This window comes from Urocitellus parryii, chromosome 11, assembly GCF_045843805.1.
Source record: "Urocitellus parryii isolate mUroPar1 chromosome 11, mUroPar1.hap1, whole genome shotgun sequence".
Classification (NCBI taxonomy): Eukaryota; Metazoa; Chordata; class Mammalia; order Rodentia; family Sciuridae; genus Urocitellus; species Urocitellus parryii.
This window is the reverse complement of record NC_135541.1, coordinates 120165218-120187903: the sequence shown is the minus strand read 5'-3', so window position 1 is coordinate 120187903 and position 22686 is coordinate 120165218. Positions and strand designations below refer to the sequence as shown.

The following is a 22686-nucleotide window of genomic DNA, read 5'->3' as shown; positions in this document are numbered from 1 at the left end:
GGGAGGGGGACGAGGGGGACGGGGTGCAGGCAGGGCGGAGGCTGCGCGGGAGACGGCGTCCCAGGGTCGCACCCTCGCGCCCAGCGATCTAGAGCAGGCAGCGGGAGGGGAGGGTCCTCCACCGGACACTTGGGCGGCGATCGGTCCCGCGGAGGGTCTTTCAAAGCTCACGGTGGTTGGGCAGCCCTGGAAGGTCCCCGGCCCTGGCCACCGCTGAGCCCACTTTGCAGATAGGAAGACCGAGGCACGCGGCGTTACGTGACCTCCGCAGATCCGCAGTGGACAGCCGAGAGGGGGCGGTCGGCCCTCGGCTCCCGCCCCGGCTGCCCCCGTGATCCCACCCCCAACAGTCCTCCCTCCGGGCGCTGGACCTCCCCGCCCCCGCTCCCGGTTTCCTTGTCAAAACTTCCTGCCTCGCGCGGCCCAGTCCCCACCCCCTTCCTGCCCGCGCCCCCAGCGCCCCTCCCCGCCCGCCCTGCGACGGCCAGCGGCTCCCAGCCGCTCCCGCTGGAGGCTGGGGCTCGGCCGCGACCCTCGCCAGCCTCAGACGCTCGGTCCTCCTCCCCACCAGGACGGCGGACAGACGGGGTCCCCGGGGCAGGTGAGTGACGGGCGGGGGAGGGTGATGGCCGAGGGCCACCTGCCCCCTGGGAAAGGGCCTGTGGACTCCGAGGCCCCCTCCCAGGCTGGAGACCCCTGGGCGGACAGTGGGGAAAGAAGGGGGAGGCCGTGGAGAGGGGCTCAGGAGCTGATGGGGGCGTCCACTCTAATGAAACGCAAGTGGAAAGAAATGCTGTGGAGACCGCTCCTAAGGGGACTTGGGGGACCAGGGACAGTCCCCGGTCTCTGTCTGGGGGTAGCAGGTCCTCTCCTTTGCTCAAGAGAAGTGCAGCCCTGAGAGCCCCACACAGCAGTGGAGGCCACCCGGGTCGGAATCTGGAATCTGTGCCTCTGTTGCCCATTTCTAAAGGGGGACAGTGACAGGAGTGCCGACCCCACAGGGTTGGGAGGGTGAGATGAAGCGTCTCCCACTCGGGACAGAGACTGCTGGCCGCTGTGGCGGGGTACACCTGTAGTCTGAGTAGGCTGAGGCGGGAGGATGGCAAGTTGGAGGCCATCCTGAACAACTTAGTGAAACCTTGTCCCCAAACTAAAAATAAAAAGGTCTGGGGAGTAGCTCAGTGGTGGGGTTTCAATTCCCAGGGTAGCAATAAATAAATACCCAGCTCCTCCTCCTCCTCTCCCGCTTCTTCTTCATCCCCTCTCCTCCTCTTCCTCTTTTTGGCACTGGGGATTGAACCCAGGGAGGCTCGACCTCTGAGCCACTCCTCAGTCTTTTTTATTTTTTTATTTTGATTCTGGGTCTCACCAAGTTGCTCAGGCTGGCCTCAAACTTGTGATCCTCCTGCTTCAGCCTCCCGAGGAGCTGGGGCCCCTCTGATGGGCTCACCATTTATTATCAGTGCTGCGCTTCTCCCAGCAGGGAGAAATGCCCAAGGGTGCAGGGCAGGGACGAGGTTTGAAGATCCCAGACTGTCACCTCTTTGCCATCCGTGAGGACTTGGAAGTCCCTCGGTGGAGGAATCTGGAGCCTCGGGAGCTCCTGGGAGGATGATGGGGCAGAGCTGGAGCCAGGGGTAGGGGTGGTGAGCGGTGGCGTGGTCCCCAGGGCCCAGGCCCCAGCAAAGCCGTCCCTCACCTCCTGCCCCCATTTCTAGCTCCCAGTTGTGCGCTCTGGGCTCCTCTGCTCTGGCCTTTAGGAATGGCCTCTCCCGGGCTGGACCGTGACCCCAGTCCCCTGGGATGGGAACAGCTTGTGCTGGGCTGAAGTTCCCAGGCTCAGCCAGGCCTCCACTCCTCCAGGGAGGACTGGACAAGGGGTCAGCTCTTAACCCTGGACCACGCTGGGCTCTGGGGGGTCGGGAGGCTGTCCTCGGAACCCCACCCCTGCCGACCCTCTGGGTTAGCGCCCTTGGGTGCACGTCTGTGGGCCAGGGCGCTGCCTGCCCTCTGGCCTCTCCAGTCCCTCCCAGCCTCTGCTCTCGGGCTTCGGAGGCTTCCCAGCGGCCATATCTCCCTGCAGCTGGGTCAGACAGACGCGCCTTCCTTTTTCCCTCTGCTGGGAGCGGAGGGGAGGGTTGGCATCTGTTTCCCCACTCCACCCCCCTTCCCTATCAGGCTTCCCCAGAAGAGGAAGCTTGCTCCCCCGGCAGCTCCAGGCACCCGCGGGAAACCTGGAGAGGGAGAGAGCACTGCTGCCTCCCGCCCTCCCATATACCGCCAGGCAGGGGGCTGAGGCCAGGCAGGGCCTCCAAGACCTCCCAGCCTCTCCTCTGAGGAGGGTGGTGGCTCCTGGCACCTAACCCAGGGGGGAGAGGCCGGCATGAAAGGGAAGAAGGCAGAGGAGAGAGAGAAGACAGACATAAATATCCAAACAGAGGCACATGCTCAGGGGCAGAGACAGAGGCGGGGACTCAGGGCAACAAGACCCGCAGGGCCCAGAAGACACAGCAGAGATGCAGCCTTAGAACAGAACGTAGTAAACCTGGTTCAAACCCTGCCCTACTCCAGGTTGGCTGTGTGGCTTTGGTCAAATTACTTAACCTTTCTGGGATTCCCCGCCTTCCTCTCCTGGAGGATGGATTGATTGCTTCCTTTGTTTTTCTTTTCTTCCGGGGATTGAACCCAGGGACACTCTACCACTGAGCTACCTCCCCAGCTCTTTTCAGTTTTAAGACAGGGTCTCCCTGTGTTGCTGAGGCTGGCCTTGAACTTGTGATTCTCCTGAGAGTTGCTGGGTGACAGCTCAGCGCCACCTTTGGGTTATTTAGCTCTAAAATAGGTGGCATACTCGCACCTGCTGTATACCATTGTCAAGAAAAGTAAAAGGAAGCATCTAGCCCGAGGGGCACATTTATGCAGCGTGGCAATTACCCACCTGCACGTGGCAGGGTGGGGGGTCCTAAGAGAAACACCCGTGTGGGGGCCCAGGCCCCTGCTGCCGTCACCCACCCCGCCCTATGTAGCGGCATCTGGGTTCTAGAGGTGTGAACAGTGAGGGGACATTGTCCCGGGGCCTGGAGGCTGAGGGTGAGGGTTTGAGCCACGTGCCACACCCCCTGCCTCCAGGTGACTCAGTGCCTTGCACCACACACTCATCCCGGAGGAACTTGGAGGCCAGCCCTGAGGAACTCCTGCCCGAGGTCACGAGGGGCAGGTCTGGAGCGTTCTTTTGTCTAATAATGATGGAATTCTTTCTGAATTCCACCTTTCATCTTCTGGCCAACGCTATACCTCACTGTCCTTCTGGTACCAAGGACTGAACCCTGGGGCCATCTATCACTGAGCCACATTCCCAGACAGTTTTAGTTTTGCTAAAATTTTGAGACAGAGTCTCACTCAGCTGCTTAGGGCCTCACTAAGTTGTCTGCTGGCCTTGAATTTGTGACCCCCTCCTGCCTCAACCTCCCCAATTGCTGGGGTTACAGGGTGTGACCACCCAGCCTCTTCACACAAATGTTTAGTTGCTACTTGCCTGGATCCGGGCACCCAGCAGGTCGGTGCTGGTGGGTGCCGGGGATGCGGTGGTGAAGAAGACTGAGAAGTGTCCTGTCCCCAGGGAGCCGTGGCCCAGTGGACAGACAGACCTCAATAAAAACATTGTGGTAAACTAGGTGCAGGGCACCTACTTATAATCCCAGTGATTCAGGAGGCTGAGGCAGGAGGATCACAAATTCGAGGCTGGCCTGGGCAATTAGGCAATAAAAATTAAAAAGGGCTGATAAGAAATTAAGAAGTAGCATAGTGGTGGCGGGCACCTGAATTCCATGCCCAGCCCTGCAGACGCCAGCAGAACAAAACCCGTCATGGCTGGGGTGGGGTGTGGCTCAGCGGTGGGGCACTTGCCTAGTGTATATGAGATCCTGGGCTTGAACCCAGCACCACAAGCAAAATCCACCATGGCTCGTAGGATGGGAGCTGGGAGGAGACATCAGCCCAGGAACAGAGCTCGGAGAGGAGAGAGATCTGCAAGGCAGTGTGTGTGTGTGTGTGTGTGTGTGTGTGTGTGCGTGCGCGTGTGTGCATGCGTGCGCGTGTGTGCATGCGTGCGTGCACACGCGAGTTCCTGAGGATCGAACCCAGGGCCTCGTGCACGCTACGCAAGTGCTCTGCCATGAGCCACGTCCCCAGCCCTGAGGGACTGCAGCCTGGTGCAAAAGCAGCTGCCACAGGTGGGATTTATCCTTCAGTCACTCAGTCCCCAGCCCTGGGTGCGCCAGGCGGTGAACTCCTGGAGGGCTGGGTTATTTCCACCTGCCCCTAGTGCAAACTTTGGTGAGGTTTGGAGAAGTGTCGGGTTTGGAGCCAGCCCCAGGGCACAGCCAGGGGACAAGGCTCCAGGGATCCTCTGGACTGCAGGGTCCATGTTGGTCGGGAGCCTACAAGAAGGCCTTGAGCGTGGGGGGGAACGGAGGAGGATTGAGCCAGTGAAGGTGGGGGTCTCCTTGAAGAGGCTGGGGAGGACCTGGGCATTCAGGGGGCAGTGGGGACATTGCATGAGGTCCCTGTGTGGTGAGAGGCGTGTGGGAGCCGCATGCTGTCCAGTGTGTTGGGAGCAGAGAGCTAGACCATAAAGCTGGACCTTGGGCTGCCTTTCCTGTGATGGGAGCCACGGAAGGTGGTAGAGGGAGGCAGTGGCCAGAATAGCGTGGTCCTTTCTTAAGATGATCTAGGAGTGGCGGTGAGCAGGGTGGGCCAGAGGTCCTCGCCTTGGGGCAAGTCATCTGACCTGTGAGACCCGGACAACAATCACCAGCACCTTCCTGGGTGGTGGCGAGGGTTGGGACTGGCAGTGGCGCCAACCTCCAATAGATGGTTGGTGAATCAGAATCCCTGCAATTTCCTGATGAGTAAACAGGTCAGACTGGGGACCCTCGAGCTTCTGTTTCCTGAGCCACCGAGAACACAAGGCCAGCTCTGGAGCCCTGCTGCCTCCCGCCGGCCTCTGCACGCGCGGGCTTCCTGTTCCTCCATCCGCCAGACAGGCCTGGCGTGCGGAGCGCCCAGCCCGGCTGGACACGGAGGAGCGCTGTGCTTGTGTGTATGGCGGTGTGCATGTGGGGACGGGGTGGCGTGGGGCCCGGAGCAGCCTGGGGCCCGGAGCAGCCTGGGCAAAGCAAAAGCCAGGTGCTAAGCAGCTCAGTGAGACCCTGTCTCTAAATAAGACACAAAATAGGGCTGGGGGTGTGGCTCAGTGGTTAGTGCCCTGAGTTCAATCCCCGGTCACCCCCACCCCGCAAAAAAAGGCAAAGAGCCTGAGTCTCTGTTCCAGAGTGGTCACCGGAATCGTGACCCCAACTTGCCAGATCCTGGGAGATGTGAGGGGCCTCCTTTATGCAGACGAGTTTGAGGCTCAGCCGGCTTGAGTGGTGTAACCGGGGTCACGGAGCTTGTGAGGGACACAGACAGGACGAGGACTTTTGGACTACAAGGTGGGGCGGGGGAGAGGCAGAGAAGAGGGAGGGGGAGTGGGAAGGGGGCTGGGGGAGCAGGATCCCGGAATCCTGCCTCTCAACTGGCTTCAAGCTGCCCCTGGCCGGCAGCCCATCATTCTGGGGGATCAGGTTCTCGGGGAGCCTGGCCCCCTCCTCCCACTTCCTTTCTCTGCATCAGCATTTTCAGCTCCGTTCTGTTCCCGGATCATCCTGGGGGTTCTTCAGAAAAAAAAAAAAAATAGAAATAGTTTTTCCTGGAATTAATACCCAGAGGGCATAACATCACCAAAATGGGTGGGGGAGCGGGGGCCACGCTGGGCGCCGGAGCAGGAGGGGCATGGAGGGTGTCATTGAGGGGACAGTCCACGTTAGAGAGCTGTACATACTATCTATTGGTTCCAAGTACGTTATCTATATTATCTCATTTAATCTGCACCACAGCCCTGCAGAGGAAGTACTATTAGCCCGTTTTATAGACCAAGCTGGAGTTGACACCTATGTTGGAAACAGGAAGAGAGCAGCGGAGGGACACAGAGCTCCGAGGTCATCCTGTGCTCCATGTTTCCCAGAGCTGGAAGGGAGCCCATGGGGAAGTCCCTCCTGCTGTGTCCACTCCATCAGCCCCACTTGCTGCTTTCTATGGACAGTAGTGCTTTGGCTGCACGCCCTGTAATCCCAGGTGAGCGGGGAGGAGCTCAAGTTCAAGGCCAGCTCCAGAAACCTGGCAAAACCCTGACCCCAAATGAAAAAGATTAAAAGTGCTGGGGGTGTGACTCCAGTGTTAGATGTCCCTGGGTCCAGTGCTGCAGGGGAAGAGAGAGGGAGGGGGAGGGAGGGAGGGAGGGGAAGGGGGAGGGAGGGAGGAGGTGGACCCCCATGCACAGGAACTCCAGCCTGCTCCCAGAGGCCCCAGACTCCTTTTCCTTCTCTCTGTGGCACAGTAAGGATGGAGGGGCTCCCCACGGGGGGGGGGAGGGGACTGGAAGAGTGGGAGGGGAGCTGGGTTGGGCCCGAGTGGGCTCGCAGGCTGCGGGCAGGGACTGGGACCTCAGGGCTGGCTGGGAGCCCAGCTGATTTGCATGTGGAGGTGGAGAAGACAGAAGTGGCTCTTGACAGCGCACACACTGCAGTTCCCATGCCTCTGATCCCCTTCTCCTGGCAGCCCCCCCCCCTCCCCTTCTCCTGTCCAACCCCCTGCCAGCTCCCCACTCCCATAGCTGGGGCTATGAAAAAGGAGACACAGAGCTTTCCCTGTCTCGCCTTAGGAAAGACCTGAACCATCTGCCAGAAGCCTGGGGTTGGATCCCAGCTCTGATGCTAGTGGCTGTGTGGCCTTGGGCAGGTTTCTTACCCCTGCTGGGCCTGCTTCCTCATCCCTAAAGTCAACAGCAGTACATACCACCAAGGGGGGCAAGCTTTATTTTAAAATCTATTTAGTACTCGGGATGGAACCCAGGGGCACTCTACCACCGAGTGCATCCCCAGAGCCACTTTTTTTTTTTTTTTTTTTGGTACTGGGGATTGAACCCAGGGTGCTTAGCCACGGAGCCACATCCCCAGATCTTTTTACTTTTTATTTAGAGACAGGGTTGCCTAGGACTTGCCAAGTTACTGAGGCAGGCTTTGAACGCACAATCCCCCTGCCTTGGCCTCCCCAGCCACTGAGATTACAGATGTGTGCCACCATGTCTGGCTCCCAGATTTTTAAAGATTATTTATTTATTTATTATTTTGGGGGTACCAGGGATTGCACTCAGGGGCACTAACCACTGAGCCACACCCCCAGCCCTATTTTGTATTTTATTTAGAGACAGGGTCTCACTGAGTTGCTTAGCACCTCGCTTTTGCTGAGGCTGGCTTTGAACTCTCAACCCTCTTGCCTCTGCCTCCCGAGCTGCTGGGATTACAGACATGCTCTGCCACGCCCGGCCCCTTTTTATTTTTTGAGACAGGGTCTCACTAAGTTGCCCAGGCTGGCCTTGGACTTGCGATCCTCCTGCCTCAGCCTCCCCAGTGGCTGGATGACTGCTTTAAACGTGATGATTCAGGCAAATGGCTCAGCACCCTGCCTGTCCCCACACAGGAAAGGATACATGGGGTCACCTTTAGTTTTGTTATGAGACGGAGAGAGGTCCAGTGGGCGATGGGGTTGAGGAGGGGAGGGGCTCTGTGGGGGAGGAAGGGGGGCCTGCAGTGGGCAGTGTACTGAGGCCCCCAGGACAGAGCAGGCAGGGAGCTGGCGTGGGGTGACGAACCCCTGAGGGGATGTGTGGTCACACCAGGCCCAATGCTGCCCGGGCTGGAAGGGGGCTGGGGGAGCCTGGGAAGGACCTCAGGTGCCCCCGTCCCTGGGAGCAGAGGCTCCAGTGGAACCCGCTCTGGGCTCCGGTCTGGCCTGTGCTCCCTCCTCAGGGCGGGAAGGTTTCGGCCAAGCCCTTCCTCTCCCAGCCAGGACCCCCATCTCCCCCTGCCCTCCCCCGTGGCCACCCACTGGCCTCCTTCGACACCACCTTGGCTCCCGGCCCTGGGCTCTGAAGCTGATTTCTCCCCCGCCCTCAGCCCCACCCGAAGACCTTGGAGAGGCAGATCTGGCCACCTGTGGCCAGCCAACCTCCCAGTCGGCTCCCAGCCACCCCGCTCCATGCCGCAGCGTTCTCTGTGGGTCCATGTGGGAGCCCCCAGGTGGACTGTTTCTTCAGGGACACTGGCTGGGGGCTAGGGCTGATGTGAACAGGGAAGGATTTTTCTGGGCTTGGCCTCTCGGCTGCATATACCTCACCTTAAGTCCTTCCTTCCTTGGGCTTTGCCCACCCCCCCATGGCTCTGGGGACAAATTCAGGGCAGGGGTTAAGTCCAGGGAGGCCCTATATGGCTTAGGAGATGAGGGTTACTTGGGGACAGGGGTGACATCCTGGCTCCAGATGGATTGAGCTCCAATTTGAGGACAGGAGCCCTGTCCAGGGCCAGGGCTGGGATGTGAAGACCAGGACAGAGTGGAGATGTGTGGAGGGTTAAGGGGCCTGTCCACGGGGACCTGCCTGCTGAGAACCCTGGGGGACATGGGGAGAAGGTCAGCTGGTACTGGCCAGACTGAGCCCTGGAGGGGGGCGCTGGAGAGAAGGGACAACAGTTTGGGGGTGTGTAGGGTGATGTAGGTGCCCTGGGTGGACAGTGAGGGACATCTGACTATGGCCTGGGGGTTGGGCACAGGTCGGATTCCCCCACCTGAGTGGGCCACAGTGCCACTAGAAGGCCAGCCCTGGCCCTGCCCCTGTGCTCCACCCTCACGCCAGGGTGGTGGGCCATGCAGCGTCCCCACCCCCACCCCATCGTCCCTGTCTCCCACATTCCCCGCCAGGCTCTATTTCCTGTTTTCAGGCTCTACATCTCCAGTGCTGGGATCTCCCTGGACATCCTCTGCCCACCCACTCCTCCCTGCCAGGTTCCTACCAGGCCGCTGCCCCATCTGAAATCCGTGGGCCCCACCGGGTGAGCTTCTTGGGGACCGAGGGAGGATGGGAAAAGCACCGGGAAGGCTAAGAGGTGGACACTGGCCCTGGGGGAGGTGTGAGGGGCAAGGTGACCTGTGTGAGAGGGCCACAGTGCCCCTGTGTGACTGGAGGGGGAGGGTGGAAATTGGCCCTGCAGGGTGGGAACTGGGAGCGGGGGGCCCTGCTCTAGATGAGGATGAGGTCCGACTGCTGGCGGACGGGATCGGGAGGAGCAGGGTTAAGTGGAGGCCTAACCAGACCCAGACCTGCAGGGAAGGGGCCTCGTGACTGGAGCCGAGCAGGCTGTGGGGTCCCTGGAAGTGTGTGGGTGGGGGGCAAGGGGAGGAGCCGGCAGCAGGCATTCCAGAGATACTCAGGGGGGCAGGGGGCCTGCAACCGTGACCTTTCTTCTTGGGAAAATTATAAGCAGATGTTGGAGCCTCAGGGAGTCAGGGCAAGTTTTAGGAACACGGCAAACGGATTCAGAAAGCAGTTCTCCCCTGTGGAGGAGCCCAGAGAGCAGATCCGTCTGAAGTCCTGATCCTCTTCCAACCCACTGGGCGAGGCCAGGGTGGTGGAGATGGAAGGGAGCCTGTTTCCCAGTGATGGCCCGGCTGTCGGAGGAGGGGGGCTCAGCTCTCCCCTGATCGGAGGCCAGCGTGGGGATCGCCCGGGTTTAATGCCTAGAGTTGGGGGCAGGGAATTGGCCTTGGTGAGGTGGTGCCCTGGGTAGACTGTGAGGGACATCTGGCTATGGCCTGGGGGCGGGGCACATGCCTGAATTCAAGCTACTAAGGGGACATCACTGAACTTGGAGTTGGGAAGAGATGCACATAATGGCCTCTCTGAGCCCCTGAGGCCCTGGCTCCAGCACACTGGGGGTCTTAAGGTCACCTGGGCCCAGCCCTACTCCCACCCCATATAGCAGGAACCCCCTGACTACATTTCATCCGAGTGGTTTGGCTTCCGCCTGCATATATCCAAGGATGGGGAGCTTACCATCGGGGGTAGCCAGTTCTATTACTCAGTTGCTCCCGCTGTTGGAAATCTCTCTCTGAGCCCATCTGCATCCTAGAACTTCCCCTCAGTGGTTCCAGTCTCATATCTTGGTCCTGATAACAAAGTGGTCCGGTGTGCACTGGGCTAGGGGCTGGGGAATCAGACAGAGGGCCCTGGGTCCTCGCCTCTGGAGGTCATGCTCAGGGAACAGGCGTGAGAATGGCCGTGTCTGGGTGAATGGTCCTGGGGGCTCTAGCAGAGATGGGTGGGGCAGTGGGCCAGTGAGGGTCAGGGAGCCGAGCAGAAAAGAATGGGTGGCATTTGTGCCAGGCCCTGGAAGTTGATTGCTTCAGGGAGAACGAGGGCTGGGGAAGCAAATGATGAGCTAAGACCTGGAGGCCTGGGTGCGGTCCCCACCCAGGAGTAGGATCCAGGGGAACTGGAGCCCTGCAGGCACAGGGCCAGAGGCCCAGAGGCCACCGGCTGGCTCTCCTGCATGCCCACTGCCTGGATCTCTGCAGACGCTGTCCCTCAGGCTGCTACTGTGCCCTCTCCTGCTGACACTGGCTCTGATGCAGGCTCTGCAATGTTGCCACCTCTTCGGACCCTCCTTCTCCTGGCCCTAGGCCTGGGACTGGCCAGGACGCTCAGCTCCAGTGATCCCAATGCCTGCAGCTTCTGGGAAAGGTGAGGGGCTCTGTGCCTTTTAATACCAAGCCCAAGCCCCCGATGGTCCCTAAGGGTCCCTGGCTCCTGCCTTCTCTTTCCGTTTCTGCTCTCTCTGCTCCCCTCTGTGGCCTGTCTGGGACCCCTTCCCCATCTCTGACCTCACCTCAGTCTCATTTGTCCCCTCTCAGACTCTGTCCTTTCCTTATTCCCTCCCTGGGTCCCTGTGGGAGGTCCGCGGCAGGACGGGGCGCAGGGGGGAGCCTTTCACTGTGGACCAAGCAGAGAGCTGACCCTGGGGAATGAAGAGGGACAAGGCTGGGAAACAAGAGCCAGGGCAGAATTTAGCCAACACCATCAGCGGGCGGGCAGCTCAGGCCCAGCTCGGTCCTCCCTATAAGGAGGGGGAGGAGAGATAAAGGGTCCATGGGTCTCATCCAATAGGGTGTCAGGGGAGCTCGGATGGGCGGGGCCCCAGGAATATTCCAAGTCTGGGAGGAGCCTCTGCGTGTGAGAGGTGGGGCGGGGTGAGGGTCCCATTCTTGGTTTGGGGAGCAAGCCTAAATGTTGGGGTGTTGATTCCTACTATGGCCAAGCCCTGGCCCCCGATTCCCTCCTTGCCTTGCCCCCTGACCTGTCCTTCCTGCCAGCTTCACTACGACCACCAAGGAGTCGCACTCCCGCCCGTTCAGCCTCCACCCCTCGGAGCCCTGCGACAGGCCCTGGGAGGGCCCCAAAACCTGCTCCCAGCCCACGTGAGTGCCCCTCTCCTCCACAGGCAGGTGGCCTGTCCGGGTCTCTGCCCTGGTCTGGCCCCTGCCCCCACTCCCGCACCCCTATTCTCTTCTTAGAACCTTTAGGGTTCAGAGGACACTTCTGGCCTCAAGGCACCCACTTATTCCCAGCAAGGTGCTCTGTGGCCTGTGCTGAGTGTGTCTGGGCCATAGATGTGCACGTGTGTCCGTGTGAGTGTGTGGTGTGTAGCCTTTTGGGGGGAGGGGCAAGGAGGAAACATTCGAGGCTCCTCACTCCAAGTGCTGCCCCGAGGTGAGGGTGGGCAGCCTGGCCTCGGCGGGCGCTCTGAAGGTCACCTCCTGGGTTTCCCCAGGGTCGTCTACCGGATTGTGTACCGGCAGGTGGTCAAGACGGGCCACCGCCCGCGCCTGCAGTGCTGCCAGGGCTTCTACGACAGCAGCGGGACCTGTGTCCGTGAGTCCGTGTTGGCCAGGGCAGTCCAGAATGGGAGGGCGCTGAGCTGACCCTTCTGGATTCTTCTCTGTTCCCACCGGGTGGGGCTACTCCTGTGCCCCTTCAAGTATCCCCCTGTGCCAGCAGCCAGGCAGGAGGTGACAGGGCCCAGGAGATGGAGGCTGGGTTTGCCTTGCCCTGGAGGCCGTTCATCTTCTGGCTACACTGGCAAGACACAGAGCTGGACTTCCAGTTTCAACCTAGCCAAGGAGCTTAGGGTCCCCAGAGTCTTGAGTGGCACCTCGCCTCGTTGCTACTTGACACCTTTATCTCCAGTGGACCTCTCTGTCTGTCCATGCCCCTGAGCAAGCTCTCTCTGCATCTCTGTCTGAGAGCTCTCCTTCTGTCTCTGTGTTTCTCATTGTGTCTCAGGGCCTGGTCTCTGGGTCCTTCTCTGTCTCTTTCTGTTGCTATCTAGCTCTGACTTGTCACCATTCAGTCTCTCCTGCCTGCCTCTGCCCCAGCACCCTGTACCCCCCAAACTGGAACCTGCCCTCCTCTTTCCCCACTTCCCTCAGCCCTAACCCACCACCAGCCCCTGCAGACACCCCTTCCCAGCCTGGCCCAGCCCCGGCCTTGGCCCCTACCCTCTCTCTGACATCATCCATGTCCAGATCCCACCTCAAGACCCCCACCCATTTTCCCAACAAAATTTTAGAAATTTTCACAAAAAGGGACTGGGGAGCCAGAGTCCTGGCATCTTGTCATGTTCTGCCGCTGAGTTGCTGCCCTCAGTCCTTCTTTATCCTAGGACAGAACTGGTGGACTATGCATGCCCATAATCCCAGTAATTTGGGAGGCTGAGGCAGGAGGATCTCAAATTCAAAGCCAGCTTCATTGACTTAGTGAGACCCTGACCCAAAATTTAAAAATAATAAACAGAAAGGTCTGGGACTGCAGCTCAGTGTTAGAGCACCCCTGGGTTTAACTCCCAGTACCCCCTCCCACACACAGCACAAAAACAAAACAAACACACAAACAAAAAAACACACAAATTGGTGCTTAGAGAAGTGCAGGCCCCTGGTAAGGGAGGAAGATGCGTTGGGAGGAAGGTTCAGAGAGGAAAGTTGGGAAGGGCAGGGGGAGAGGCATCTTCTCATCACCCTCATCTCTGCCTCAGCGCTCTGTGCCCAGGAGTGTGTCCATGGCCGCTGTGTGGCGCCCAACCAGTGCCAGTGTGCACCAGGCTGGAGGGGTGACGATTGCTCCAGCGGTGAGTGGCTGGTAACCTCAGGGATGGCCTCCCTACCCGGACACAGGTGCTTTGGACCCCAGGACAATTCCCGGGAGTCTTTCTGCCTTTTCTGGAGCTGTGGTAGAGGGGGTGGGTGTGTGGGGCCCAGGGACACACAGGGCTAGGCTGGGGAGGAGCGTGGCCCCCAGTGATTCCCTTCCATCCTCCTATCCCACAGAGTGTGGCCCCGGGGTGTGGGGGCCTAGGTGTGACAAGCCCTGCGGCTGTGGCAACAGCAGCTCCTGTGACCCCAAGAGCGGGGTATGTTCTTGCCCACCTGGCCTGCAGCCTCCCAACTGCCTTCGGCCTTGTGCCCCTGGCTACTATGGCCCTGCCTGCCGGTTCAGCTGCCAGTGTCACGGGGCACCCTGCGATCCCCAGACCGGAGCCTGCTTCTGCCCTCCAGGGAGAACGGGGCCCAGGTGGGTAATATGGGGAACAACACACTGAGGGGGTCCCTGGCTCAGGACTGCACACACGTATACGGAGAGACAGGGGACTCAGAGTCCCAAAGCTGGGAGGGAAGTTGGGAGGTCAGGATCCTAATCCCGGGTCTGCCACTCACTAGCTGAGCAACCTTTATCAGATTATTGACTCTTGGGGAGCTTGTCTTCCAACTGCACAGTGGGAGCAGAACTGTCCCTCCGGAGGGCAGCTGTGACCACAGCATGAGATAGCATGTGCGGGAAAGATGGACTTTGCAAGAAGCTGAGGCAGCTGGGGAGTTACAGCAGGGAGGAGGTGGGGTGGGGGGAGGACAGGAACTGCAGTAGGTCCTGGGGTCCCCCAGAAGGGCCAGCCTGAGAAGGAGAAGCGCATGAGCTTGGGGTGCGTGAGAAGCAAATATGCACCCCAGCCTTTGGCTCTGGCTGCCTGCTGGTGCAGGAGTACCCCTGCTATTTCTAGACCCGGAAACCTTTGCTTTCTGCCTCCTGCAGTCCCTGGAGGGAAAGGGGTGGGTGGGACTCCCCAGCAGGGAACAGCAGGTGTGAATCAATGAGGCCTAGGACAGACTTTCCCCCGTGTCAGGGCCTGAGTACAGGTGACCAGCCTTGGAGGAAAGTGTGTGTGGGGGGGAGTGGATGCTGCTTTCTCTACCTGATCTCACCTCTCTGATCTCACCTGCTCTGTCCTGCAGCTGTGATGTGTCCTGTCCCCAGGGCACGACTGGCTTCTTCTGTCCCAGCACCTCTCCTTGCCAAAATGGGGGTATCTTCCAGGACCCCCAGGGCTCCTGCAGCTGCCCACCTGGCTGGATGGTATGAAGGGTGGGTCTGTGGTTATGGGGTGGGAATCTGAGGGGGTCCCTGGCTCCAGAGAGGGTGGGCTCTGGGGACCCTGGAAAGGTGTGTGGCAATGAGGATATCTAGGGGTCCTGTGGCCATGGGGAGCCATCTGGGTACCTGGGGCTCTGCCAACCTCTTACCCCCATAGGGCATCATCTGCTCCCTGCCCTGCCCAGAGGGCTTTCACGGACCCAACTGCTCCCAGGAATGTCTCTGCCACAATGGTGGCCTCTGCGACCGATTCACTGGACAGTGCCGCTGCGCTCCAGGCTACACAGGGGATCGGTGAGTGGCGGGGACATGCGTGGAAGCCGCGGGGGAGAACCAGGAGGTGGGCGCAGCCAGATTCACTCAGTGTCGTGCTCAGGTGCCAGGAGGAGTGCCCAGTGGGCCGCTTTGGCCAGGACTGTGCTGAAACGTGCGACTGCGCCTCAGGCGCCCGCTGCTTCGCGGCCAACGGCGCGTGCCTGTGCGAGCACGGCTTCACCGGGGACCGCTGTGCGGAGCGCCTCTGCCCCGACGGCCTCTACGGCCTCGGATGTCAGTCATCCTGCACCTGCGACCCAGAGCACAGTCTCAGGTGGGCCGCGCACGAGATCAAAAGGCCAGAAGCCAGAGGGAGAGGTCTTCGAGGATGGAGGGGCCCGAATGACGAACAGCGCCGGGGTGTGGCCAAGTGGGGCACAGATGGCACAGAAGGGAAAAGGGGAGACTCTGGGTGTCGGGGGCGCCCTGGGCACCCTTCCCTTCCCCAGCCCCGCTCTGGAGACACAGCTTCCCTACTCCGATGACCGTGCCACGTCCCCGTCTCCGCTCACAGCTGCCACCCGATGCACGGGGAGTGCTCCTGCCGCCCGGGCTGGGCCGGCCTCCACTGCAACGAGAGCTGCCCGCAGGACACGCACGGGCCGGGTTGCCAGGAGCACTGCCTCTGCCTGCACGGCGGCGTCTGCCTGGCCGACAGCGGCCTCTGCCGGTGCGCTCCCGGCTACACGGTGAGGCGCGGCTGCGGCCAGAGGGGGGGGAGGCCGCGGAGCCCGGCCTTCACCCTCACCGGCCCGCCCACCCGTTCTCAGGGGCCTCACTGCGCCAGCCTCTGTCCTCCCGACACTTATGGGTTCAACTGCTCCTTGCGCTGCTCCTGCGAAAATGCCATCGCCTGCTCACCCCTCGACGGCTCCTGCATCTGCAAGGAAGGTAAAGGGATGCGGCCTCCCGAAGGGGAGGCTCGAGGGGAGGGGCCGGCCCAGCTCCAGAGGCTGCAGGATAAGGGCGGAGCTTCCTAGGCAGCAGCTGGACTGTGGGAGAGTGTCCGGGCTCTTTCCTTCCGGGAATGTCCACTTCGCTTTCTTCAGTCACAGACATCATACTTGTCTTTAAAGGCGCGGGTGAGAATGCCCTTCATGAGTAAATACCTACCCTCTCGTTTATACAGAAACACACAATGGCAACCCCAGGAAGGGCCTCCCAGATCTACCAGGGGTGACAAATGGCAACCTCTGGGCTGATGTTTGCTAGCTATTGAATCTCACAAGCACCAAGTCCCCAGTCCCCACCGTTCCCTATTGGCTTCCACGAGTTTGAGATAACTACTTTAGTTTCCTGATGGGGCCTCTGGAAACGTGGGTTTGTTTTATGGAAGGGAGCCCCAGACCTCAGGTGGGGTGGTGCATCACTGAAATCGTTTAGCCTTCTGTTCAGCATCTAGTGTTTCTTAAGTTTGTCTCTTGTGCGGTGCCCTGAGCGTCCTCCCTCCCAGCCTCCAGCTCAGCACAGCCGTCTCCCCGATGTGCTTGCTCTGGAGGGGACCTAGGTCCCCACACCCACTAATAGGCTTCTCTCCAGGTTGGCAGCGTGGGAACTGTTCTGTGCCCTGCCCGCCTGGATCCTGGGGCTTCAACTGCAATGCCAGCTGCCAGTGTGCCCATGACGGAGTCTGTAGCCCCCAAACTGGTGCCTGTACCTGCACCCCTGGGTGGCACGGGGCCCGCTGCCAGCTGCCCTGCCCCGTGAGTGCTCACAGCCTGCTGCCTTGGGGAGGGGTGGGCAATGGCCTCTCCAGCTGACCAGCCTACCCTATCTTCCATTTCCTCTTCTAGAAGGGGCAGTTTGGCAAAGGTTGTGCCAGTCACTGTGACTGTGACCATTCTGATGGCTGTGACCCGGTCCATGGACACTGCCAGTGCCAGGCTGGCTGGATGGGTGAGTGTTCTAGGTGACCAGGACTCAGGTCTTCTGCAGAGTGGGGGGATGCATCCCATAGGAAATGTGTCTAGAAGAGGGGACATGGAACAGGAGGGGACCCAGACCAGCCTCAACCTACCACTCTCTCACAGGTAACCGCTGCCACCTGCCCTGCCCCGAGGGCTTCTGGGGAGCCAACTGCAGCAATACCTGCACCTGCAAGAATGGAGGCACCTGCGTCCCTGAAAGTGGCAGTTGTGTGTGTGCACCTGGATTTCGAGGCCCCTCCTGCCAGAGACGTGAGTCTCCCCACCACCCTCTCCTGACCACAGCAGGGTACCTTGCCATGCCAGATAACAGAAGCCCCCACCCTGTCCTTCTCGGTCTCTTCCTCTGACTCCATCATCAGGACAGTTGGTACAGCAGGAGGGAGGGAGGGAGACAGTGGGGTCAAGGGTTGATGGGTCGGTTGACACCTGCCCTCAACTACTATGCACCCCTTTTCTCAGCCTGCCCACCTGGCCGCTATGGCAAACGCTGCGTACCCTGCAAATGTAATAACCACTCCTCCTGCCACCCCTCGGATGGGACCTGCTACTGCCTGGCTGGCTGGATGGGCCCTGACTGCTCCCAGCGTATGTTGCAGCCTGTGTGTCTGAGCGTGTGTGTGCGTGCTGAGCAGGTGGGCTGAGGATGGGTGGTCTCTGTTTCCCTGCTCCTGGGCAGAGCATATGTTTCTCTGGAGCCACACCGATTCAGTTATTTATAGGAACAATATAAGTGAATATTTACTGGGCATCACCTACATGGTGGGTATTGGTTCTAGGCTCTGAGGATGCATCAAAACAGATCAGGAGAAAAAATTTCCTGCCCTTTGGCACAAGAAGCCTGGAAAGAGCAGTATTCTATGGGAGCAGGGGAAATCCTAAGCTCAATGTGCAGCATGCTTTCCGCCCCCCTCTTATTTATTTATTTTGGTACCAGGGATTGAACCCAGGGGTGCTTTACCACTGAGCCACATCCCCAGCCCTTTTTAATCATTTATTTTGAGACAGGGCCTCGCCAAGTTGCTGAGGCTAGCCTCAAACTTGGGATCCTCCTGCCTCAGCCTCCCAAGTTGCTGGGATGACAGATGTGTGCCACCACGTCCAGCACCATTTGCACATTTAAGTTTACCTTTATTTATTTATACGGGGTCTCTTTCCCACGTAAGTATATGAAGATGATCATGGAAAAAACTAGTCTAAAAACAAGTAAAGCAAAAGGAGAAGTAAGAGGCCGCTGCCTTGAAAAAGGCTGGATTGAGCTTCCCAGCAGTCAGGGTAAAAAAAGCTCAGTAACAACTATTTATTTACATCAGATACACAAAATTAATGCATTGAGCCAATTAAGGTGGCACACATCTGTAATCCCACCAATTTGGGAGGCTGAGGCAGGAGGATCACAAGTTCAAGGTCAGCCTCAGCAATTTAGTGAGACTCTGTCTCAAAAAAAAAAAAAAATGGCTGTGGTGGTGTAGCTCAGTTGTAGGAGTGCCCTGGGTTCCATCCCCAGTACCAATCAAAAACTCCCTCCACCAAAAAAATCCATGAAATATGATGGACATTACTTCCTTTTTATGTTGAAACAAAACAAAGCAGATAATCATATAATCCCAGTGGCTCCAGAGGCTGAAGCAGGAGGATCAAAAGTTTGAGGCCAGCCTCAGCAATTTAGTGAGTCCCTAAGCAACTTAGTGAGAGAGAAAAAATAAAAAGAGCAGGGATGTGCCTCAGTGGTTAAGCACCCTTGGGTTTAATCCCCAGTACCAAAAAGGTGGAGGAGGAGGGGGAGGGGGAGGGGGAGGGGGAGGAGGGAAGGAAGAAGAAGAACCCTAACAACAAAACCCACCATGCCCAGAGCTACGCAATCCAGCAAACCTTGTTTTCGAATGGCTATTAGATGGCCAAGTGAGATGTTGGGTGGGTGGGTGGATGGGCACAGGGTCTGGAGCTCACTGGAGGGATGGGACTGCAGACAAACGTCCGTGAGTCATCCCTGGGTGCCGCTCAGAGCCTGATGTCTCCCTGGGGACCAAGGCTGACCTAAAGACTTCAGCAATGCGGGGGGCTGAGACGACATCCAGGAGCGGATGACCCCAGCCCACTAGACAGGCCCCTTGTCTCCTGCAGTATGCCCCCTAGGCCACTGGGGAACCAACTGTGCCCAGGCCTGCCAGTGTCACCATGGTGGGACCTGCCACCCCCAGAATGGAAGCTGCATCTGTGCCCCAGGCTGGACCGGACTCCATTGCTTGGAAGGTACCAACAGAAGGGGTACCGTGCCCACGCCCTTGCCAAACAGGAGGCCAAGTTACTGACCTCCTGCTCCCATGATCCGGTTTGCTCTGGCTCCCTCCCCAGGCTGCCCCCCAGGGATGTTTGGTGCCAACTGCTCCCAGCCATGCCAGTGTGGTCCAGGAGAGAGGTGCCACCCAGAGACTGGCGCCTGTGTGTGTCCCCCAGGGCACAGTGGTGCACCTTGCAGGATTGGTGAGTTCCTAGCCCCCCATGCCCCCTGTCCCCAGGGAACTAGGACCCAGCGTCCTCACCCCTGCCCTCCTATTGGGCGCCCCTCCCATGCTTGCACCCAAGCTCACCAGCAGGGCCAAGATGCCACTCCAAGCGCTCGTCCCTGTCACACAGGGAGCCAGGAGCCCTTCACCATGATGCCGACCTCCCCTGTGGCCTATAACTCACTGGGCGCCGTGATCGGCATTGCAGTGCTGGGCACCCTGGTAGTGGCCCTGGTGGCACTGTTCATTGGCTACCGCCATTGGCAAAAGGGCAAGGAGCACCAGCACCTGGCGGTGGCCTACAGCACTGGACGGCTGGATGGCTCCGACTATGTCATGCCAGGTGAGCTGGCACAGGGCCCCAGAGGAGTGGTGGGCAGAGGGGGTGTGGGGCATGACTCCACAGGAGGAGGGGAGGAGGGAGGAGGAAGGACGGGAGACGGAGGAGGCCGAGTTACTGACCTGCTGGGTAGATGGACTCCAGGGCCCCTGGCCCATCTCCCAGCCTCCCTGCACCTGTGTCTGTCCTGCAGATGTCCCTCCAAGCTACAGTCACTACTACTCCAACCCCAGCTACCACACCCTGTCCCAGTGCTCTCCGCATCCCCCGCCCCCTAACAAGGTCAGTGCTGCGGGAGGGGACCAGCCATGGGGGCTGGCCACAGGCCTGGTTCTCTGGAAAGCCCTGTCCTCGTGTGCCCCTCAGGTTCCAGGCAGTCAGCTCTTCGCCAGCCTCCAGGGACCCGAGCGGCCAGGTGGAGCCCACGGGCATGACAGCCACGCCACCCTGCCTGCTGACTGGAAGCACCGGCCTCTGGACAGGGGTAGGGTCACCAGCCGGCTGCCCCGCCTGAGGTGTGGGAGGGAGGCCCAGGCCCCGTTCCCCAGGAGCCTGGAGCCGGGGAGGACACCGGAGGCTGGTTGCCAACTGCCTCCCTCTTCTCAGGTGGCAGTCGCCTGGATCGAAGTTACAGCTACAGCCACGGCAACGGCACAGGCCCCTTCTATAATAAAGGTATGAGCAAAGGGGCAGAGAGGGAGGGGCTGAGCCGGGCAGAGGCTCCAGTGACGCCCTCCAGCCTGACTTCTGTCCTCCATACCTAGGGCCCATCTCTGAAGAACAGCTGGGGGCCAGCAGGGCTTCTCTGAGCAGTGAGAACCCCTATGCCACCATCCGGGATCTGCCCGGCCTGCCAGGGGGCCCCCGGGAGAGCAGCTACGTGGAGATGAAAGGCCCGCCCTCAGGGTCTCCCCCCAGGCCCCTCCAGCTCCGGGACAGCCAGAGGCGGCGGCACCCACAGCCACAGAGAGACAGTGGCACCTATGAACAGCCCAGCCCCCTGACCCACGGTGAGCGCTCCCTCTCCCCTGGTGCAGGGCCAAGGAGGTGGTGGTGGCGGGAGAAGGGACACAGGGAAACCATGGGGAGGCCGCCTGATGGAGCTATGCCAGAGTAAGATGCTTGGGTCAGACTTGGATGACGTTGGGGAAGTCACCTTGCCACTTAGAGCCTGTTCCTCACCTGTGGCCTACCTTCCTCGAAGGCAGAAGATGTGAAATGGTGGTTGTATAGCACCTGGGAGGGGGATTTGGGACCCAGAACAGTGGAGGACAAGTCAGGTGACAGAGCATGCTCAGATCCTGCAGGGTGGGCAGTGGCTGGAGGTGGCACAGCTGGGGATGGGAGGCAGGCCTGTCCAGGCACCATCCATTTGCTTCTCCATGGGCAGAAGAAGAAGCTGGAGGTGGGAGGGTAGACGTCGGAGGTCAAAAAGCCATCTCCCTCTCATCCTGGTCCCTTGTCTCCAGATCAAGACTCTGTGGGCTCCCTGCCCCCACTTCCTCCAGGTCTGCCCCCCGGCCACTACGACTCACCCAAGAACAGCCACATCCCCGGACACTATGACTTGCCTCCAGTACGACACCCCCCATCACCCCCACTCTGGCGCCAGGATCGCTGAGAAGCCAAGATGGTATGGCAGAGGCCAGCACACCTGACCCTTGCTGCCCAAGGCTGGGACAGCCCTGTGAACCCTGCCAGGAGCAGGGAGTGGACTGGCAGGCCATGGCGTCCAACACTTATGAAGGAAGTGAATGGCGAGGCAGGAGCCTCCCTCCCAGGTCCCACCGGGGAGACGCTGTTTGGCAGGATGCCTGGTCCCTTTCCCCCGCTGCTGCTCCGCAAGGCCTCGGGGCCTGTGGACATAAACTGGTGGGTTGAATGTCGTTGGGTGACTCTGATTTCAAAAACAGGTATTGAGTATCATTTCTGTGCACACGTGGGCTGGGCTGTGTGTGTGTGTGTGTGTGTGTGTGTATGGGTGGGTGGCTTCACAGGGGTACCACTCCTACCCCGGGGTCCTGCCCTCAGGCACTCACCAGGTGGCCACCCCCCATTAGCTCCAACAGAAGCCTTGCTGCTGGCTCCCGGCATTCACTGGGTGGTTCCTCCATCCTGCTGCTGAAGTACAAGCAGGCGGGCCACTCCTCACCCGCAAGTCGTCACGTCTTCCTGGGTGTCCCTCTGTTTTTTGAGTCAGAATCAGAGCTTTGGAAGACCTCAAAGGTCCTGCTGCCTGGCCTGTCCCTTCAGCCTCACCCAGAACTGTGCCCACGGTGGTGGCTCTCCTCCAGTTACAACTTTAGGTCTGCTGTCTGCGGTGCCTCGTTCCACCCCAGGGGCTGGCACACCTGCATGCTTTTCTTCCCCCACCTCTTGGCTCCTACTCCTCCTTCACACTCCACCCAGCCCTGGTCTCTCTCCTTTAGAGCATTGAGGGCAACTGTCTTCATCCTCCAGGTACCAGCGGAAGGCTTCCAGGGTGCCAAGCACCCTGTTATTTCTTAATGTGTTATTTCCTCATATGGTTATTGGATTAATTTCTGCCTTCCTCACAAGACTGTAAGCTCTCTGAGGGCAAGATTCCTGTTTATGCTCTATATTGGGTCCCCTTGGCACATAGTAGACATTCAATAAATGATTCCCTTTGACTGAGTGGCTGAGTGAATAAAAATACCAGTGACACTTTGGAAAGTATTGACAGTGGTAAATTGTTTGTTCTGCAAGTAAATGGGCTGTTTAGGTCCCAGTCTTCCCCAAAGGGTGAACTTCTACAGGGGATGGGCTGGGGTGGAACAGAGGAAGGGGACAGGAAAGTGTATACTTCAAGGGGGCCCAGGAGGTGATGATTTGAATTCCAGAATCCAAGGATGTGGTCATCTCATCAACTCATTAGCTGACTGAATCCCCAGGGGTCCGGGAGGCTAAATAGATGGGTTGACAAGAGAAACCCAACCTCACACCCACGGGGCGGGGTCTCTGGCCCTTTCCGCCCGCCAGGTGTTCTCTCCTTATAGGATAGGTAAGCGGACCCAGGAAAGTGGACCTGCTCCCACCATGGACTCTCCCTCCTTTAGTGTCCTCTCACTGCCATGAGCTCTATTATGCCCCTCCAGTCCCTGTTTCTGGGGCTCAGTTCCCGGGTACCTTGAGCCCTCCCTATCCCGGGCGCTCTGGTTCGGTGTAGGA

At 59.5% G+C, this 22686-nt stretch overlaps 1 protein-coding gene across 7 annotated transcripts; it reads left to right on the top strand.

The window, feature by feature from the left end:
• Positions 1-472: 472 nt before the first annotated feature.
• On the top strand, positions 473-22169 carry Pear1 (platelet endothelial aggregation receptor 1). 7 transcript variants are annotated; one of them, XM_026405029.2, is made up of 25 exons: positions 473-601; positions 6065-6174; positions 8874-8984; positions 10507-10672; positions 11302-11406; positions 11760-11860; positions 13020-13112; positions 13312-13555; positions 14272-14392; positions 14568-14704; positions 14787-14999; positions 15240-15414; positions 15496-15616; positions 16265-16428; positions 16519-16621; positions 16756-16902; positions 17113-17238; positions 18775-18903; positions 19006-19134; positions 19288-19500; positions 19691-19779; positions 19864-19981; positions 20104-20172; positions 20262-20507; positions 20967-22169. In XM_026405029.2, exons 4-25 carry the CDS (start codon positions 10572-10574, stop codon positions 21116-21118), a joined length of 3096 nt encoding a protein of 1031 aa, XP_026260814.2. In that variant the 5' UTR covers positions 473-601; positions 6065-6174; positions 8874-8984; positions 10507-10571; the 3' UTR covers positions 21119-22169. The 7 variants fall into 7 exon arrangements, with proteins under 7 accessions (XP_026260814.2, XP_026260812.2, XP_026260813.2 ...); XM_026405027.2 differs by having other exon boundaries at positions 6006-6174; XM_026405028.2 differs by having other exon boundaries at positions 5937-6174; positions 10564-10672.
• The last annotated feature ends 517 nt before the right edge of the window (positions 22170-22686 follow it).

Bases quoted from the DNA above. Each gene is read 5' to 3' on its own strand.
- Pear1 (XM_026405030.2), top strand. From the start codon at position 10,572: ATGTTGCCACCTCTTCGGACCCTCCTTCTCCTGGCCCTAGGCCTGGGA. The intron at 14,393-14,567 runs GTATGAAGGGTG...TTACCCCCATAG, and splicing joins GCTGCCCACCTGGCTGGATG to GGCATCATCTGCTCCCTGCC. The intron at 19,501-19,690 runs GTGAGCTGGCAC...TCTGTCCTGCAG, and splicing joins CTCCGACTATGTCATGCCAG to ATGTCCCTCCAAGCTACAGT.